Source organism: Corythoichthys intestinalis, chromosome 11 (genome assembly GCF_030265065.1).
Source record: "Corythoichthys intestinalis isolate RoL2023-P3 chromosome 11, ASM3026506v1, whole genome shotgun sequence".
Classification (NCBI taxonomy): Eukaryota; Metazoa; Chordata; class Actinopteri; order Syngnathiformes; family Syngnathidae; genus Corythoichthys; species Corythoichthys intestinalis.
Window position 1 is genome coordinate 19,773,216 of NC_080405.1, and position 21,099 is coordinate 19,794,314.

Sequence of the window (21,099 nt, forward strand, 5' to 3'; positions counted from 1 at the left end):
ACATATTTGAATTGAACTGTCGAACCTTTTTATTGATAACTCCTATTGAGATGGGTCCCAAGACCTGGCTGATGTGACAGGTCCAGGAGAAGCGATGATACAAACTGAACTCCCTATTCTCCGGGGTGTCCTGAGGCATGGCATCTACCTGCAGGAAAAGAGGCTGTTGGAGGATGGGGTGGATAGGAGGAACTACAGCATCAACCAGCTGGTCAAGGATGTCAGGGTGGAGTTGGTGGGCTGTTGGCAGAGGGCAAATGCTCAATTCAGTCCCCCGGTCACCATAACAGACAAGTCCATAGAACGGAAACTCCAGGTGGCTCTGGAAAACTTCTCCTGGAACAGAGGGGGCATGAATTGGGCATGAATTGGTCACCAGGATTGCCTCAGAGTGAGCAAACCATGCAGAGGACCGGACAGTCGGCATGACGGTCAACTGTACTACCTTGGGCTGGGTGCGGAGGCAGGACAGACAGCTCAAACAGGACATTCCTTGGACCATCCACCCAGCTGTTGTTGACCTTCACTTGGGAAGTACACATTAATTATGAAGGAGACAATCTCCTTCAGTCTAGCCAGGAGCTCCCTCATTTCCTCACATACGAAATGCCAAATCTCAATTTTAACTACTTAACGTTTACTCTTATTTTTTATTTTATTTTTTAAATTTTTTTAAAATAATAAAGATATAAGTAACATACGTTCAGAAAAATAAGTAAAAATGACTTATATTATGCAGAGTGGAATGGAATATATTTTGAAGATCGCGCATTGACCTTTTTTTTTTTTTTTTTAATCATAAGGAAATGAATAAGTAACCGTACATAAATGAATAAATATAAATCCATAGTGCACATTGACAGCTAAGATGTTCTGAACCTCCCCATCAGAGCAAATAAAACTAAATATGATAAATAAAATAAGCCTCCTCAACTCTTTCGTTGCTCTTAAAGATTTGATCCATTTTTGCCCTTTTTTTGTCGCACAAGCTTTTTTTTTTTTCTTTTGCTGTTCCAGAAAACATGTCACACAACACAATCGCTGCCAACCCTCTCACTTCAAACGTAATTGAGGTCTATGGTGGTCATGGCAACCAATTAGTTTATTTTGGTGCATTTCAGGCCATTTTCTGTTGACTTTTGGTCACTTCGTGTTGATTTGGGGGCATTTATGGTTCCCTTCCTGTTGCTTTTGGTGCACTTATGGGTCACTTCTGGTTTATTTTGGGTTGCGGAACAGGATGTGACCCAAGATTCTCCCCAAATAAATAGGCAATGACTCAAACTCAACATAAAGTGACCTGTAAATGCCCTAAAATGAACAAAAAGTGACCTGTAAGCGCCCCGACGATATATAGATTCGCTGCAAGAGCATATCGATAACCTTTTGGGATATAACGTATCACGATATGTCATTTTACATGAATTATTTTGTATTCAATAATCAAATACATGTACTGTATTTTATCATGAGGTCGTATTGTATTTTAATCCGCGGAACCAAAGTTCGTGTCGTGTTTCTACGGATGTATTTACCACCCGTTCAGTTTCCAAGCTTCTTCCTGTGGTAGTGACTATGTTTGTTTGATGAGTTGAGAGGTTTCAATCGGAAATGTGGTCCTTTTTTGCCAGGGATCCCGTTAAAGACTTCGCTTATGAAATTATTCCCGACAGCCAAGAGAAGTCTGGAATATGGTCGTTACACAAAGGGAAACGAAAGGTAAAAAAGATGCAAACCTCCGCCTATACACCGCTAACGCTCGGCTAGTTTTGGCCTATTGGCGCACACTTTCTTTAATTGACGAATTATTGTTGAGGGACACATATTGTTTCGCTATTTGGGGTTTGTCATTCGTTAATGTTCAGTTTTCGACGTCATATTGTGTCAACAGCGTTTGACGAAACGCCACCGTGCTCCGGCACACGTATTTGTCGCCACGTCACACAGTGTTATCCGCATTAAAAGACACGATTGTAAAAAAAAAAAAAAAAAAAAAAAAAAGACACGATTGTTACACTTTTCTCGCTGTGCTTTTCTATTTATGTTTATCTTGGTGAACGATTTTCTCCGAACAAAGCCAACGGTCTAGTTCGTAATCACCGAGCTAGGGGTTTTGTACTGTCGGTGTCATCCGGTGTCCCGTTGTTGTCATCGTCGCTGCTCACGTGACGCCATAATGTCGGAAACAGAGTTATGATACATGAATTGACCAATACATTACCAGATTCGATTATAATTGCTATTTAAACGGTCCTCTGGACCATGTTTTTCACATTATTGTGACGTGAGACCAAGACGAAAACACTTTTATTAACCTTTTATGTTCCTACTGAAAACTACTGAAATGCAAAGAAAACTGTTTTGGTCAGTTATTTCTATAACGTATACAAAAACTGATTTTCATTCAAAATTGTATTTTTTCAATGATTTGCAAAATAAGAGTTAACAAAAACAGCTATAACACCAACCTCCATCTCCTAATTTTTATTTTCCCTCATTTCCTCACATACTAAATGCCAAATCTGAATTTTAACCACTTAAGAACATAGGATGTACTAGTATATTAAAATTGAAGATAATGTAAACATTTACTTTTTGTTGGGTTTTTAATAATAAAGATATAAGTAACATACATTCAGAAAAATAAGTACAAATGACTCCTATTATACAGAGTGAAATGGAATATATTTTGAGGATCGCACAAAAATTAATAAGTAGCCTAAAATAATTGAACAAATATAAGTCCAAAGTGCACATTGACAGCTAAGATGTTCTGAACCTCCCCATCAGAGCAAATAAAACTAAATATGATAAATAAGCCTCCTCAACTCTTTCCTTGCTCTTAAAGATTTGATCCATTGCATTCGCACATTGACGTGACTCGTCATCGTCAGACTCCGATAACTGCAGCAGCTGGGGAAACCTCCATGCCGTCCATGGAATAAAATAAATGATAAATATCGATGGAAACGGAGTACGCTACACAAGCACTTTATTATGCTTGTTGTTCACACTTGTGTATGTAAATCTGATGTTGGTAGATTGTTTTCTTCTTGGAGATGAAATGCATGTGTGGCAGCTTTGTATTATTTTTTTTACATAGCGTTTTGACAGTTGCCGGCATATTTTCGGAATCAAAGCACCGTATACCAGAACAGCATTCCGGCCCTGAATCTTATACCGGAACCGCGTTCCTGACCGTTCCCGCCCACTTTCACCCCTGCTATTAATGGTACTTAAAAGTAAATAAATAAATGAATAAAACAACAATTTATACTCCCTTAAAACCTGATGTCCACATGCTTAACCGTTCAAAAGTTTGAAATAATTTTGTCTTCCAATTTTCCTTTTGGCAAAGAATACTCCATTTGCAGCTAATACAACATATCAACGCTTTGCCATTCTAACAATTAATTTGTTAAGGTAATTAGGAGAAATTTCACCTCACACTCACAGATGCCCTTTCCATAAATTGGATTGGCTTGTTGGGTATTTCTGGATCACCATGTTGCAACCCAATATGAGTACCGACAGGATGTGAGAAGCGCATGCGTAGTACATGCACAAGCTAACCGTGCATGCGTTGATTTGCGACCTTTTTACGACAAGTTCCGGTATGTGATGTGTTACGGGGATTTTTTTTTTTTTTTTTTAAGTTTATCAATACTCGATTATTAGACTAGTCTTAAAAATAATGGCTAAATTTTTAGTTATTTTGAGGGAACAATACAGTTACGCTGCTATGTAAGCTATAGCCTACTCTGATTACTTGTGTAAGAGTCATATCTACAGTGTGGTCTAGACATGTGCCGATTACTGGTTTCAAGGTATACTGTGGTATGAAAACGTCAAGATTTCAAAACCCCCAAATTTTCAGTCCTACTGTCTGTAGGGAGAAGCTATGTTTTATGTCCCAAAAATGCATGGAGATATCCCTCACTTAAGCGGTAAGGCTCAATCCTCCCCCAGCAGTTGTTTGTCAGTGTCGGTGAGTCAGCTGTGCTACGCAATGGCTGGAGATGAAACTCCTAAACTTTTTCCCCCATCGAAGAAAAACTAAATTGCTGGTGTAGGAATACTTCGGCTACAGAAAAGTTACAGATGGCCTTGGCTTTGAGGAGGAGGCCCAACTGACATGTAAAACATTTGTGCGAAGGGTGGCTGCTGAGGGGCAATACCTCCATTATGATTTCGCATTTATCCAAAATTAAAGGTTAGTAAACACTGTCATGAACGCTTCCCACCAGCTATGAGAGTTAACTCCAGAGTGTTTAGTGTGTCTAGCAGTGGTAAAGCACGTTTTTTTTTCTCTCTCTCTCTGGCAACTGTCTGTGTTGAGAAAGAGTGTGTGTATAATGTAAACACGATAGGAGTCATGCACATATGCTTATTATGGAAAATAATTCAATTATTTTTGTTCTGATGGTAATAATGTTGGGCTGTGGGTTTAGGCTCACCTAAAGGACAGCATTTATTTTATTTTATTCTTTAGAATATTTCAGGTATTTTTTGTTATTATTATTTTCTAATTTATTCCAACTAAACATTATACTTGTTTTGAAAAGTAAAAATCCTGTTCAATGATATTTTTTATTTTTATTATTTTTTTATTAAGCCTGATATCTCAAAGTAACACATTTTGCATGCCTAGTGTGGTCCCATGAAAAGATATAATTAAATACCTGTGGAAATGTAAAGGGATGTACTCAGCTGTTTACATTATTTGAAAACGTGTTCATAATCTCATACAAGCACAATTTCATAGACTCACATCCTGTCGGTACTCACATTAGGTTGCGACACACCATACTGGCATTACAGCTCAACGGGGTTGAGATCTGGTGATTATTATTTCGAATAAAGTTATTACATACATGTATACGTATTAACATATGTATTTAATTAGAAGAAATTGAATAAAAACTGAAATACACTCTGGTTTTGGCCCCCGATAACACTAGTTGATAAAAAAACAACAACAACAGTATTTAATTTGCTGACAATGACAGAAATCCAATTAATTTAAACAAGGAAGAATGGCTTTGAATGCTCGTCTTTTAGTGTTGATGGCGCTAGATTTCCAACCCATTTATTGCTGCTAGTCTCTCCCAGTCACAATGGAATGGACATATAGTGCCGTCTGAGGCAGCCAATGAGTTAAATGAGTGCCATATAAAGGGTTAAATATTTCATTAAATATTTCAATGCTACCTTTTAAAGAAATCTCTAAAAGAATAAAACTTGCTGTTTAAGAAACACAAACATTCATTTGATCAATGCTGGTAAAGTTTAAGTAAGGTCAAATAAATTTGATCTGTAGAGATATCAAGGCATTTAACCCTTTAAGGTCTGGGCCTATTTTGTCTGATTTTGCATGCCTTTGAAGTTGCCTTTATATTTCAAAGAAAGAATTGTTTACGATGGCCTGGTTTGGACCCTTTTTTTGTGACACCTTGAACTTCATGTCCAAATTGTTGTTTCCTTCACTGATCAATTATAAATCATCATTTTGGGCCCAAAAAGACCAAAAATTCCAAAATCGTTTTGTCAAAATTTTTAATATTGATGTCCAATTGACAACCAAACATGCGTAACGAACCGTTTTGAAACTTTGTAATATTTATTCAACATGTTAGGATGAACATTCAACCAAAAAAATTTAGAATAAATAGTCTTATATTTGACAATTCAACATAAACAACAGGTATAGCCATAGGCGTTTTTTGCCTTTATACATGCTCCAGTCAAAACAGGTTATATACAGCAGACCTAACAGTGAAGAACAGTGAAAAAATATATACCATCTAACACAAAAAGTGTTTAGAGGCCATCTCTTTATGAGTTTAGGTATTGCGGCCAATCGCCTGATGAAAACTATGTACACACAATCAAGCTTCTTGAACACACATTTATATACACAAATTGAGAAGATTGATGTGGGAAAAATATATATATATAACATTGGCGGGAAAAAAGCATTTTCAAAAATATTTACAATAAACAAGTTAAATTTTTTTCAGTCATGCCACTCCAAAAAGCAGTTTCGTCCTGGAATTAGACACGGCTACATCACACAGCTCACACTTCCATGGGGTGTCGGTCGTCTTTCCACCCTTCCATTTTCATTTCACTTTGCTTTCATTGTCACTATAAATGTACATGAAAATAAGTCAGTATTTATGAAAATAATAAAGTATAAAATAAAAATATATACAGCAATAAATAATAATGGAAATCTATATGTATGACAATAGAAAGAATACCATAGCTGAATATGTGCTACATCCCTAATCTTCATATAGAAAGAAGAACACCACAAATTATAAATTCCTGCCTGGGATACCCACAGTGCACGTACGACTTTGATCTGATATGCACATTTTATTATTATATACACAAACACACACTTATATTGCATCAAAATTAACTTTGTCTTGCAATATCAAAAGAAACTTTCAAAAGAAACGTTTTCAGCATGAAAAAAAAGAGTGAGTTGGTTTACCTCTGCTCGTCGATGGCGTCACCCACGTGTTCAAATCCGTCACTATCTTCACTCGAGGACTCTTCCGAAGAAGACGATGATGACGAATTTGGACCATCCTCTTCCTCAAGTTGATCAGAAGCACAATTGCTTGCGCTAAATTTAGTTTTCCGTTCATTGTCAAAGTCACACAAAGTCGCTGCTCGATCCAGCAGTATCCAACTGGCTGTCGCTCGCCACCTCGCTGCTTCAGAACACTCCTCCTCCCTCTCGTTCGGTTGAACCTCGCACCGCAGTTATATTTATAAAAATAAATAAATAAATAAAAAACGCATTTTGTGCTTCCACTGTGACTTCGAAAGGGTTCGTTTGATTTGTGTTTTTTTCATGGAGCTTCCGTTTTGAAAAAGGACTAGAAATGATGGAAATATAGACATAAACAAATGATCCATGCAGCGTTTTAATGTTTTTTTGAGAGGACAATAAAACTATAAAACTTAAATGACAATATCTCACGTTCTAGTTGGTCGATTGACTTCAAATAATAACGAGAGTAAACCGCAACTTCCGCACTTTAAAACGAGACCAACCAACGGCATGTGGGTGACGTAATTAAAACGTGAGGGCGCTTCAAAGACGACGTGCGCTGAGGACGCGCCGGCGCGTCCTTCGACTCTCAAGGGTTAAGCTTCATCTTGAACTTTTACCCAAGTACGCCTCACTTAATGGGAGTTCTTATTAATTTCACACCATCCTCAGTCCAATGGAGATCCGGTGTCGGTGTTCGTGCACGAGGTGGTTCAAGGATTGGAGCAGCAGACTCAGCTGGCAAAGGCGGCCTTCAAGCGTATGAAAACCCTTCGCCACCCCAACATCTTGGCATATGTTGATGGCTTGGAGGTGAGTGAACATTAAAAGGGTCATATTTACCACATGTGATGACAATCAATTGGGCCATTTTAGGAAATGATGCAAAAATCCCATGCAAATATATATATATATATTTTATTATTATTGGACTGTGGTACTTTTACTTAGTTTAATTTGATCTGTGACCAAGATCATAACAGGAGTTACTTTTATAGGTCACATCTATTTTCCCCATTGAAATAAATTCAAATGCCATTTAACACCACCTTTAATTGCTACACGTTTAAAGAAAATAGCTACAGTAAAATTTTTTCTATACGAAGCAAAAAATCGACCAAGCAAGTTAGAGTGCCTGTGAATATGAGACGACTCGAGTACAACAATTTGGCAAAGCGCAGATGCCGATAAATTAGTCTTTTTATCTGCCGTTTAGCCTCAGCCTGTCATTATAGTGTTCTAGCATCCCCAGCTAGAGGATGACATCGGCAGGGTTACGATTTAATCTAATTTAGAATTCAGCCCATTGAGAGGGAAATTATTCAGAACGAGGAAAATGCGACAAAGAGCAGCAAAATGTCATTGTGTCAATCCCTCTACTCCAATATTATTACAGGATATTTATCTACGTAAGTATTTTCCCCAATTGCTAAATAAATGGTATGGTCTTGTGCTAAATCAGTGCTTCTCAATTATTTTCTGTCACGCCCCCCCCAAGGAAGACGTAAATGTTTCGCCCCCCCCCCCCCCCAAACTCTCTGCCGCCACTGTAAATAGTATCATTTGTCTATAAATTTACCATTATAAATACGCATCTGCCTAACATTGTGTCCTTTTTTCTCTAATAAAGAAAAAAAGTAACATAGATCAACTTATAATAAAGTATAACTTTATTAAAATTGTTTTGTTTGTAACAGAGAAGACTTGACGTGCATCAATTTGCCTGAATTAAAAAAAAAAGTCACATCCAAACTGTAAAAAATACACTCAAGGTACATTTTTGACCATTTGATACAGAAAAATAAAATGTAATAAAATCAGTAAACAATAACAAATTAAAATTGATTAGAAACATTCACTCATGAGGACAATATCCCAAAAAATTTGACCGAAAAAACAAAACTCAATAAAGGAAAAAAGAGTGTCTTTGGACAGGACAGTTTTTATTTTTGCTGCTCACAGTATTTACCTCCTTTGCAATGGTGTGGAGTTATTTGCAATGAGCATGCTAACAATGCTCACTGGATTACTGATATAACACTGACAAAGCAGGACGATTGTTGGCAATATTCGGCACGTTTTCACTGAAAAACAATCAAGCGGCTTATCAATGAGATTGGGGTCTAATGTCTTTAAGTGGCGTCTTAATTGATTTGGCTTCTGGCTGTCCGCTATAATTATTTTTAGACACCGTAAACAGTGGTCTTTCCTCATCACCCACTATATTAAAAGTCAAAGCTAAAAGGCAAACAGCACGAAAAAAAGCGCATTCTCGGCGGCCGAGGTAGAACCGTAGGTAAGGGCGGTCGTCGTGACGATCCCAAGCCGAAAATGGCACTTCTCGGGCGGCGACGTGAGAACTGGACAAGACAGTGGGTCGCTGCGTGAGTCCGGTCGGAAAACGGCTTTCGAAAACAGCGGTGGCACACTGCTCTTCATATCTGTTTTCTGTGTGTGCTGAGTGCTCTTCCTTAGTTCAAAAATACTGCGCGCACTCTGAAAATGAGAGCGCCACTGCCACCTACTGAGTGGATGTGCAAGTACACTTTATTCCAGTACGGCAAAAAAAAAAAAAAAAAAAAGCATGTTCCCCGAGGTCACATGTGCCCCCCCGGCATCGCTCTGCACCCCCCCAGGGGGGCGCGCCTCACTATTTGAGAAGTACTGTGCTAAATGGAATATGAAATATTAAAAATGCATTTATTCAGTGCGACATGTTAAAATTACTCCATAATGGTCAAAACTGTCGACTTGCACCTCCCGAACGATATTTTATGCCACCGAAGTTAGTTCGGCTTATGCACACAGAGATCAAACTTGTTAACATTTATTGGCTGTTAAACGATGATTGACATGTGCGACGCAATCATCTGTCACCATCATTAACTTCAATAAGCAACTCCAATGCGTGCAGTGCTTGCCTGGGGAATCAGAGAGCAAAGGGAGCGACAGTGACACAGATCCGCGATAGACTGAGGGCACGAAGTAGCGAGGGATCGCTGTATAGTGCTCTACCAGTGGGCACACGAAGAGGACCGAGGGGGGGTGCGACAAGCCACCGGTCGTCGGCCGAGTGGCATTCTCAGTGGACAAGGAGCATTGTCAGCCACAAAATGCAAGCCACCTTCGTATTAAAACGTTTGCCATGATCCTAGTATTTGACATTATACAAAACACAATGTTTACTCACTTCCTTGTAGGTCCAATGGTCTCACAGTTGTCGGACTTGTTTTGGCCAATCACGGGGTGAACGGGAACTTTTTTTGAAACCCAAAAAGGCTCACATGCCTCTCCCTGGTACAGCAGCAAAACTCTGCAGCACATTTGGCGGGCGTGATGCAAAAAATAAACAAACTAATCCGCAAAATCAGATGAATCTGCAGTCCATCTGCATGCTATAAAGCAATGCTGTATTGTGAGATGCTGACCCGGGTGACGTCACATTCGCATTCGTCCTAAACCTAACACTGGAGCCGGAAGTCACTCATTTTCATGGTGCAGGATTTAAAAAATTGAATAAATAAAACGATCGCTTCCACACACAACCAAGCGGTCCATTTCATTCGGGAGCATAAAATACAGCGTGAAATAAGAACTAAACATGCGTTTTGCTGTCACAGGCACTTTAAGGTACCTCTTAATGTAGTGTGATGGATTCCATTTGACTCTTGGCATGTTGGCAAGGGAGTAAACTTGAACCTTTTTTAATAATCTTTAAAAATCTTTTTCGTGCATTCAGATAGAGGTGAGTATCACTATAGTGCATTGATCGTAAAGTTGTAGATCATGTTGGCACCATTTAGTTACAATACAGTACATCACAATTAGTAGTAGTTCAAGAAATCCCAACCCCATCTAGTTTTTTTGCTTTGTTACAAATTTCCTGCATAAGCCAGTAGGTAGATGGCAATGTAGTGTAAAGCGCTTTGAGCACCTTGAAAGGTGGAAAAGTGCCATACAAGTACAGTATATCACCATAAGCGTTGTCTAATTAATAAGCGCGCGACTTTGTCATTAATTAATCCGAATTTAGAAAATGATTAATTACTCCTAATTAACACGGTAATGTCAAAATAATTAACACGTTTAAATAATTCTCTCATTTTAATCGGGAGAAAAATAATCATTTGGAACAGCCCTAGCATGCATATGTATAAGCAGGGGTGCACATATTTTTTTTGCCTAGGTTCTCAGAGGAGGACCTGGAGATGTGACTTGGTCCTCATTGAGCTTGAGAGCCGACCCGCCTGATGCGATAAAATTATGACAAGCTTTAGTTAGAGCCAAATACCTTTAATTAATTATATTAACAATTAATGCCTGATTAACATCAACTGGCACAACAAAATTGCCATTACTTTGAAGTGAAATGTAAATAAATAAACATAAAAGCAGTACTAATTCAAAATAAAAAGGACATTATGCGGCTCCTACATTAACTCCAAGCCTTTGTAAAAGTGGGATGTCCTCCTCCTCATAAGAGCTCATTGAACGTGCATGTTTAGCTTTGTGAAATGCGAGCAAAAACACGTTTGTCAGTGCATGGCGCTGCTCTTCATTAACTTTATTCCGACACTTGTCCATAGGGCGAGTGGGGTGCTGCCTGACATCGATAATTTCCTTAATTGCCACGTGCTCTGTTTTTTTCGTGCTTTTCAAAGTTTGGATGGCTGAAATTCTTTGACTAGGCTCCTATCAGCGACAATGGGATTCTCACGGCAAATTTTGCACCACATATCCGTGCGAGCATCATTTGCTTCTAGCCATGGTACCTCCTGCAGCCGCTTTTCAGCAAAAGTCCTTTTTTCGGTAGCTCCGGTGACGTCTCTGTCGTCCGTCTGTCCTTTGACGGGGGTGGAGGAACACGGAAATAATTACTCAGTGGGGCTTGCCTCCGACATTTTGAGAAGTGATTATCTCGTGTCCGCCGCAAATAGAGTGGTCAGCCATCGGTACGCAAAAGCGTATGGAAGCCGTTGAAGGCCAGCGCGTTTGTATACGTCCAGTACGCATGCGCGCATGTGGACCACTTATGTGCACCCCTGTGTATAAGCAAAGTCCCACTGTTGTTGGATGTACAGATAAAGTTTGGATATCTAACATCGTTATCAGTGTTCGCTTCTGATAACTGACAAATATTGTATTACATGTGAAAGGTAACAATAAAATAAAGGTTTGGTATTTGTCTGCCACATGCACAAATCCGCATACTAATAAAAGTTTAATGCTGTTGCTAATGATGAAATGCTCCTCCCATGTGGGAGTACAAGTAATGGTTTTATGATCTTTATGAGTCTTCTGGTCACTTTTCTGAAGTGTAACTCAAAACAGGCCAGCCCACAGGTCATCATGGTAACTAAAAGTCGTACTTGATTAGGCATATCCTGCAGTCAGATACATGGGGCTGGTCTCCCCTTTGAAGGTAAATGATTTATGTATGTTGTCGTGAAACTGCACACAAAGAGCCGTCAAACCTTTTCATTTCTTTTGGTAGAATATTTTTTATTTTGATTAGTTAGTTTTTTTTTTTTGGTTGAGATTTGTCTAGTGGTAATCTCATTCCAGACGGAGAAGAGCCTTTACCTGGTAACTGAACCAGTGACTCCCCTGGCCGTTCACTTGAAGGGAAATCCTGGTGAACTTGAGGTCTCCTGGGGTCTGCACCAGATAGTGGTGAGTTACCTCATTATTTATGTTACAATGAAGCAGCGCTGGGCATTATGGTCTACAAATAAAATCCCTGTTACATTTCTTTTTTTCAAGAAGAAACAATTGATTTGATTTTTCATGATTTTCTTTTTCCTCACCCTACATTTTCAAACGAAAAATACAAAATACATACAGTGCCCCCCATAATTATTGGCACCCCTAAAAAAGATGTGTTTTTTTAGCTTCCAATATTTTTTTTATACAAATGATATGGGACCTTAATGGAAAAAAGAGAAAAATCCAACCTTCAATACAAGTGCATTCATTCAGTAGGGAAAAAATCCCACATAAAGAAAAAAATATTTGACATCAAATAATGTGTGTCACAATTATTAGCACTCCTGATGTTAATAGTTTGTACAACCCCCTTTTGCCAACAAAACAAGGTCTGGGGACTGAGATGGCCATGGGGGGAGCTTGATTTTGTGTCTGGTGAACCATTTCTGTGTAGATTTAGCCATATGTTTAGGGTCATTGTCTTGCTGAAAGACCCAGTGACGACCCATCTTCAGCTTTCAGGCAGAGGGCAACATATTTTGATTTAAAATGTCCTGATATTTCAAAGCATTCATGATGCCATGCACCCTAACAAGGTCCCCAGGGCCTTTGGAAGCGAAACAGCCCCACAGCATCACTGACCCACCCCCATACTTCACAGTGGGTATGAGGTGCTTTTCAGCATGCGCATCTTTCGTGGCACGCCAGACCCACTGAGAGTGTTTGTTGCCAAAAAGCTCAATCTTGGTCTCACACAAAAATACACACAGTCCCAGACTCCCAGGCTTCAACTGGGACCATGTGCTTTGGTCAGATGAGCATCAGGGAAGGGAGAGGACAGCCAATGATCTTCTGTGCTGCCCTTGCCACCCTTGAAGAGGGAGCTTGCCATGCTAATGCTAACGGGAATGCTATGCTAACGCTAGAAGTTACTTTTAGAATGTAAGGATCACTCCGTAAACACCTTAAAAGGCTAAAGGAACATCTCATATCCGCTCATGCAACATAAAAAATCTGGCAATATTTGCAAAATAGGCAAGCCTGAAGCTTACTTTAGCAGGGTCATTCCAGGGTCCTACCGTCAGTTAGCACTCAGCGGCGGCAGCAGTTGCCCACACAGATAATTGATCAAAATCCTTTTTTTCTCAGCTTATTTTTTGTTGTTGTTAAACGGCTGATGTTGGAAAAAAGTCCATATATCGTCCCGTCGGTCGACCTCTAGTAATAACTACTCTTAAGATACAAAAGGCAAACTCATTATCATCATAACTTGTTGCTGAATTTCTCTTCTATTACCGTTAGACACATACATGTATACATAAATGTATGTATACAATGTAGTTATGGATCACCTGTGTCACCCTTCTTCAATTGCTTACTCATTTAGGCTCCACTTTTTTTCTTGCTTTTTTCCAGAAAGCTCTAAGTTTCCTGGTGAATGATTGTCACTTGCTCCATAACAACCTGGGCCTCTGGGCCATCTTTGTTGATCGAGCAGGAGAGTGGAAGCTGGGGGCCCTAGACCATGTTGCCCCAGAACAGGGTGACCCAAGCGGGGCCCAGCTTCCTGATCCGAAGGCCGTTTACCCAGATATGGAAAAGTACGACCCACCAGAGATGCCCAATAGCAGTGGGGAGAAATGGTGAGTAATTGTACGGAGGAATTTGGGGAAATTTTGGCAGAGGTAGCATCACGACCGTAACAAGAAAATTATGACAAACTGGCAATTACGGTAGTCCTCTATTTGTCCAAAGATGTTTTTTTAATGTTTTTTTTTTTTTTTTTTTTTTTGCAGGGGTGCGGAGGTGTGGCGGTTAGGCTGTCTCATCTGGGAAGTGTTTAATGGGCCACTCGGCAGAACAGCTTCACTTCGTTCACTAGGAAAGGTTAGTCCCAACAACACTGTTCTTTTCTTATTATTAGTGTTGCGTGTTTTCGTAATAATTAATGTATTCTTGAATAAAATAATCTAATAAATGTAAAAAAGAAATACTGCATTTTGTTACAACGAAAACGTTGTTTGTGTCCTTCACGCTTTGTAAATCGTTTTAGGACCACTTTTCTAAAATGTTTATATGAACACACACATACAAAACAGGGCTTCCAAATCATACAAATTCCATTGTTTAATCATGTATTAGTAAAATCTCAAATTTTAAGCAGTTCTCACAGATTCTGTAAAATAATTTTTATAATCACAGTAATTTCCAAAATATTGTGATTTTAAAAAGTATGTTTTTTTTAAACCTATGTTGAGGTGTTTGTTTTTTTATTGAACTGATCTCTTCAATGTAATTAAGGATTATTTACTGAGTTGTGGTAGTGGTCATAACACTTTATATTTCTTGGTTTCATTTTTATAGCTGCGATGTCAATGTATCATTGGCAATAAGGCACGAAAATAAACAAACACACACACAAATCTTTTTCTTTGTTCTGGATACAAAAAACACACTTCCGTGTACAATCAACATGAAATGTATATCAGATACAAATTGGGAAAATATGCTCCACCTTTATCGAATATTGTAAAAGCTCCAACATCATCAGACACATTCATTGTACTGGGCAGAATACGACTCCGTCATACCCTCCTCTGGTGCTGTAATTTACTGGATGCTCGTCTTTGTGGTCACAGATCCCCAAGGCCCTGGTTCCTCACTACTGCGAGCTGGTGGCTGCTAACCCGCGAGCTCGCCCCAATCCAGCCCGTTTCCTCCAGAACTGCCGAAGTCCCGGAGGGTTCCTCAGTAACAGCTTTGTCGAGAGCAACCTGTTCCTAGAGGAAATCCAGGTCTGCACGCTCATTTAAAGCAGCCATTCATTTTGAACAATAACTTGTTTCAGTATTAAGTTTCATATATTTGTAAAATGACTAGTGATTGTAGTGATGCCAGCTCAAGAAATTCACAGCAATCTTTAGATTACGGTTAATTGGAATGTCTTCTTTAAAAACGTTTGGGATAACATGAGCAATAACTTTTTCTCAGATCAAGGAGCCGGCCGAGAAGCAGCAATTCTTCCAGGATCTGAGTGACAACCTGGACTCTTTCCCGGAAGACTTCTGTAAACACAAGGTCCTGCCTCAACTGCTAACTGCATTTGAGTTTGGGAATGCTGGGGCTGTGGTCCTCACGCCTCTTTTCAAGGTTAGTCCTTTTGTCGCTTTCAAATATCTGTTAATAAGTCAGAAATTCATCATGAAATTATTTCTGTTGTTAAAATTTTCAGCACTCATCTTCAAACATATTCCATGTATTTGGAAAGATATCAAAATAATTTTACTAGACCTTAAATTCCATTCTAAGAAATGCTTTTCCCAGCTATTAGTCTTTGGTGAACTGATATTTAGACCCCATTTAAAACACAACCCAACGTTTGCCCTCAAATGTCTTAAAAATGTAAACTAGGTGGGGAAGTTTCTATCTGCAGAAGAATACCAGCAGAAGATCATCCCAGTCATCGTGAAGATGTTTTCATCCACAGACCGGGCCATGAGGATACGACTGCTCCAGCAGGTATTCATACGTGGCAAGTTTCCAATGGAAAAATCTCTCATACGCAGAACAGTGGAATTTCACTGGCTAGTTACTTTTTAATGAGAATATTTCTTAAAGGGAAAGACCAAAAGACATTTATTATGTGCAACAAAGTGGAAATAATCTTGTTGAAAGCCCACATATTATACTTTTATTTAACCCAATTTATTTTTTGTTTTTTTATTTTATCTTCTAAAGTCACTGGACCATTTTTCTTTGTATTTTCCGACTTCTAAAAGGTTCCTCATCCTCGATAAAGCCATATAATGATCATGCATATTATGTAGTCTTTAACTAATTTAAAAAGAAACTAAATTTAGTTTTTCTGATGTCTAGAATTGGGGAAAACCTGATCACTCTCCATGTCCTGCGTTTCTGATAACCATTCGAAATGAATACAGGCGCTTGTATGGATTGTAATAAAATTGTGTGATTAATCCGTTGAATACGTCATTAATGCTTTTAACGTTGACACACCTTGTATATATTTTTTGTATAAACTGCATCTGAATTGCCATATTAGAGGATGGAGAAGACTGATATTTGCACAAAAAAAACTTTCTGACAGCCAAATGTGTCATTTACAGCAGTGCTCTCCAACCTTTTTTGCACCACGGACCAGTGTAATGTTGGCCTTTTTTTCACGGTCCGGCAATGTGTGGCGGAAAATTACAATAAATATAAAATAACATGACGAGGCTGAAAACGAACATTAATTGTGGGGAAAATGTAACTCACCATACGCCAGTGCTTCTCAATTATTTTCAGTTACGCCCTCTCAGGGAGACGCAAACTTTTCGCGCCCCCCAACTCTGCTGCCACTGTAAAAGGGTTTTTTATATTTCATTTATTTTTCATTTTTATATATATACAATTATTATAAGTACACCTCTGCATAGCATTGTCGTTGTTCACATAAAAAAAGTAATACATACCAACTTACAATATACTTATTCTTCAACATTTTTGTTCGTAACGCCACATACGCTTCGTCATATTTCCTCATCTAAGTTCTTCAAATCATCTCCTGCTGTTTGCTGTGTGCTCTTGTTTGGTCCAAAAATACTATGCACACTCTGAAAATGAGAGGGCCACTGCCATCCACTGAGTGGATGATTAATTTCACTATATTCTAGTACGGCAAAAAGTTTTTTCCCCGAGGTCACATGCGCCCCCCTGGCATCGCTCTGCGCCCTCCTGGGGGGGCCCACCCCACTATTTGCGAAGGACTGCCATATGCTGAGTAAACCTTTTTTAACAGCGGCCTCTCCTAAAACTTGACGGCAAATAACTTTGGTCGCAGGCATAAATAATGAGTTCTTTTTCAATTGTGAAAGGTTTCTTGGCTTTAGCAATACGGTTCGCCACGAGGCATGATGCTCTCAGTGCATTCGCTTTTGTTGCCTCATTTACTAGCTTTTAGCCACATATTATGCAGAATGGACTTGGTTATAGGCTCCTTTTCTGGCTCAGCAGGTGGCATTTTCCCCATAAAACTAATGTTACTGTTTACATTGACTGACGCTGGGCTGCTATAGACCCTACTCACCAACATCACAGAATTACGTGTCGCTGTATCCGGCCGCCATATTGTCCGTCAGTGTTTATCCATATTTCCAATGGTTTCAATTTGTCGTGCAATTCATGGAAGCTCCGGTGCTTTCAGACGCTGTAAACTCATTGGATGCGTTGCATAAAAGGCGTTATGTGGAAAAGCTTCAGTCTATCCATTCACCAGATCCATATTTGATGCCTAAATCAATATTTTTCAACCCCCTGTCTTTGCCATCTCTGCCTGACATCTGCTACCCTGATATCTACAACTATCTTGTCCACACAAAGTCAGCCTATTCTCACGAAAGTTTGAAAAACTTTAAGAGCAACACTCTAACCAACATTACCCCGTGTGACCCTTTACTTCCAATTTTCTAAAATGGCGACAATCAATTAAAAAAAAAGTTGACTGCGATGGCCGACGCTTCAAGGATAGGTGGATATTAGACTATTTCTTCAATAAAACACGCAACAACTGTGTCTGCCTCATTTGCAAAGAGACAGTCGCTGTTTTCAAAGAGTTCGATGTGACGCAATATTACCAAACAAGACACGCTGACATTTACGACAACATTACAGGGAAGATATGCAGAGAGAAATTATAGCAACTTGAAGCTAGTTAAATTTCACAGCAGCAGTATTTCGCAAGAGCCCGAGTGTCGAAAGAGAACGCCACAAAGACGAGATTGTTGAAATTATGAATTAAAAAAATTATAAAGCAAATGTGACACACAGAAGGGCTTGCTAAAATTTGTTTAAATATATTGTTCTATGTAAATCAGCCAAGGTAGCCCCCCGCATTTTTACCACACCAAATCTGGCCCCCTTTGCAAAAGGTTTGGACACACCTGTTTAACTTCTTTCACTTGGTACCAGCTAAATATTATTCAAAAAATAATGATGGTGGAAGAAATAAGCATCTTGAATTTGAAACTGTATGTTGTCGACGATTAGCCTCGCAATGATCTTAATTGTGGTTGTCAGCCCAAAACCCTCTAAATATATATTAAATGCATCTTACCAGTTATAAAATGACTACTACATAATCTGTAGTGATCGTTTGGTGCCCAGTTTTCTCGTCGAATTGCAGCAGTCCATCTCGCTCTCCTCTCCGGCTCTCTCGGAATACGGTAGAATTTCAAGTCTCTCCGTCTATCTTCTCTGTTATTGCAACCAACCGCCACACACGCCTTCACCATTCTGATTATTAATGTTAACGAGCAGAAAAACACACCATAATAGGAGGAATTTACATAGCGGTAATGCTTAAACCCGACGAGCTGACGGACAATATGGCGCGGAGGCGTGGTTGTGACGTCATGTGAGTAGGGTCTATTGGTGTGCAAACATCCCAGTAAAGACTGCCAGCCACTGGATGGCGACCTACACAAATCTCTACTCGTATTAGTTAATAGAGTAGACAGGCATATTGATGTGTCAAGAGGCACAGGCCAGATTGTGGTCGTGAACAAAGTATTAATTTTTTTCTCTACGGCCAGGTAGCTAATGAAACACGGACCGGTACCGGTCCCGTTCCCCGGCCCGGTGGTTCGGGATCATTGATTTACACCATGCCCATCCCTTCTCAAGCATATATCGGCTCTTAAATCGTGATTATTTTGAAGAGCTAATATAAAATTATTTAATTGGTCAGTGTGGCCTTAAAGTGCCTGTGACACGAAAAAGCATGTTTATTTCATAATACACGCGGTATTTTATGCTCCTGAATGATATGGACCGCTTGGATGTGTGTGGAAGCGATCGCTATATTTATTTAGTTTTTTGAATCCCGCGCCAGAAAAATGAGTGACTTCTGGCTTTGGTCTTGCATTAAGGAGGAGGGCGCTGTGACGTGTACGGTAGAAGACGGCCTCTTCACGCTACAGTGTACTGTTGTGTATGAGGACGAAGGATTCAGCCGATTTTGCGGATTAATACGTTTATTTTTCGCATCATGCCAGCCAAACGGCTGCAGAAAAATCCTTCTGTATGAGGGAGAGGCGTATGCGCCTTTTTGGAGTTTCAAAAGGTTCCCATTCACCGTGGATATTTACTGTGGGACCATTGGACTTACGAGGAAGTGAGTAAACATCTTGTTTTGTATTATGTCAAATACGAATACAGCGATTACAAAGTAAACTCTACAAACTTCCTTTAAATGAAGGACTACTTACGTTTGATCATTGATAGGCATGTAAAAAGCTCTCCTAATGCATTAGCAGCAGCACGTTAGCTGCGTTAGCTCCAGACACCCTCCTCCGGGGAACGAACTGTAAATTGCTCTCCGCCGGGCGGTTTGCCGATCCGCTAAGACATTCGACAACCGGGTCGTCATGTCAAATAATCCAGGATAGCTATGTGTGATTTTCCGCTTTGAAGACTTTGAAACATCACTCGGTTCGGGTTAGCATGTCGGCTAGCTGTCACGCCTTCTGGTTTGTTTACATTCTCCGAAGCCGGGGAAGGGAAATGACATATGTCCGATTTAGGTGTCATAAAATATCGTTCGGGAGGTGCGACAGTAAAGGTGAAGTCGACAGTTTTGACCATTATGGAGTAATTTTGCCATGTCGTCCTGAATGAATGCATTTTTATTATTTCATATTCCATTCAGCACAAGACTGTTATTTGTCATGACCATGCCATTTATTTAGCAATTGGGGAAAATACTTGGATAAAAAGAGTATCCTGTAAAAATATTGAAGTAAAGAGACAGAAACAATGACATTTTGCTGCTCTCTTCGTCGCGTTTTCCTCGTCGTGAATAGTTCCCCCTCAACAGGCTGACTGGTCCTTCTCAAGCCATTTACATAGCTATTGGGGAAAAATACTTGGGTAAAAAGAATATCCTGTAAAAATATTGGAGTAGAGAGACCGAAACAATGACATTTTGCGGCTTTCTTCGTCGCGTTTTCCTCGTTCTGAATAATTTCCCCTCAATGGGCTGAATAGTAAAATCGATGAGCCAAGTCTACCGCTGACGTCATCCACCTGTTGGGGACGCTAAAGCCCTATAATGGTAGGCGCGGCTAACCGGCAGATTAAAAGACTAATTTCTCGTCATCTGTGCTTTGCTAAATTGTTGTATATAGTCGAATCGTCTCAAAATATGATTCTAATTCACATAATAATGACATTTTAGACTTTTTTTCTCGTGTCATATGCTCTTTAAATATAACCCACCCTTTAATAGTCTTTCACCCTGATTTGTGTCTCTAGATGGAGCAGTTCATTCAGTATCTTAACGAAGCAGCAGTGAATTCACAGATTTTCCCTCATGTGGTTCACGGCTTTACTGATACCAACCCAGCCATCAGAGAGCAGACAGTTAAGGTACGTGCTCAGTCAAAATGCAACCAAATATTTACTTGAGGTTTATCCATGTCTGTCTTAAGCAGCAATTCCCACCTTCCCTCTGCTCAGTCTATGTTGCTGCTGGCTCCCAAACTGAACGAGGCCAACTTAAACCAGGAGCTCATGCGCCACTTTGCTAGACTGCAGGCCAGGGATGAGCAGGGGCCAATCCGATGCAACACCACTGTCTGCCTGGGAAAGATCGCTTCCTACCTCAATGCTGGGGTAAGCCATAGTAGGAAGTGACTGTAGGTGAATATCACGTTTTAACATGATTAAAGTCACATTTTAACTGAATGATTGCTGCTATTTCTCCCAGTCAAAATGGATTGAATGTCTAGCGCTGTCAGTGGCACTGAAAGATGAGCATTCAAAGA

General features: G+C 39.6%; 1 protein-coding gene across 2 annotated transcripts in view; it reads left to right on the forward strand.

Annotated features, from left to right (window-relative positions):
* The first annotated feature begins 1,216 nt into the window (after positions 1–1,216).
* scyl1 (SCY1-like, kinase-like 1) overlaps positions 1,217–21,099 on the forward strand; it is a 30,828-nt gene continuing 10,945 nt past the window's right edge. Inside the window, exons 1-10 of one of the 2 annotated variants that reach the window (XM_057850801.1) lie at positions 1,219–1,719; positions 7,241–7,381; positions 12,134–12,241; positions 13,691–13,917; positions 14,071–14,161; positions 14,914–15,069; positions 15,266–15,424; positions 15,686–15,793; positions 20,588–20,701; positions 20,792–20,947. In XM_057850801.1, coding sequence (XP_057706784.1) covers positions 1,612–1,719; positions 7,241–7,381; positions 12,134–12,241; positions 13,691–13,917; positions 14,071–14,161; positions 14,914–15,069; positions 15,266–15,424; positions 15,686–15,793; positions 20,588–20,701; positions 20,792–20,947 — 1,368 coding nt within the window. In that variant the 5' untranslated portion in view covers positions 1,219–1,611. Of the gene's footprint in view, positions 1,720–7,240; positions 7,382–12,133; positions 12,242–13,690; positions 13,918–14,070; positions 14,162–14,913; positions 15,070–15,265; positions 15,425–15,685; positions 15,794–20,587; positions 20,702–20,791; positions 20,948–21,099 lie in introns of both variants that reach the window. The other variant, XM_057850802.1, reaches the window with a different exon arrangement.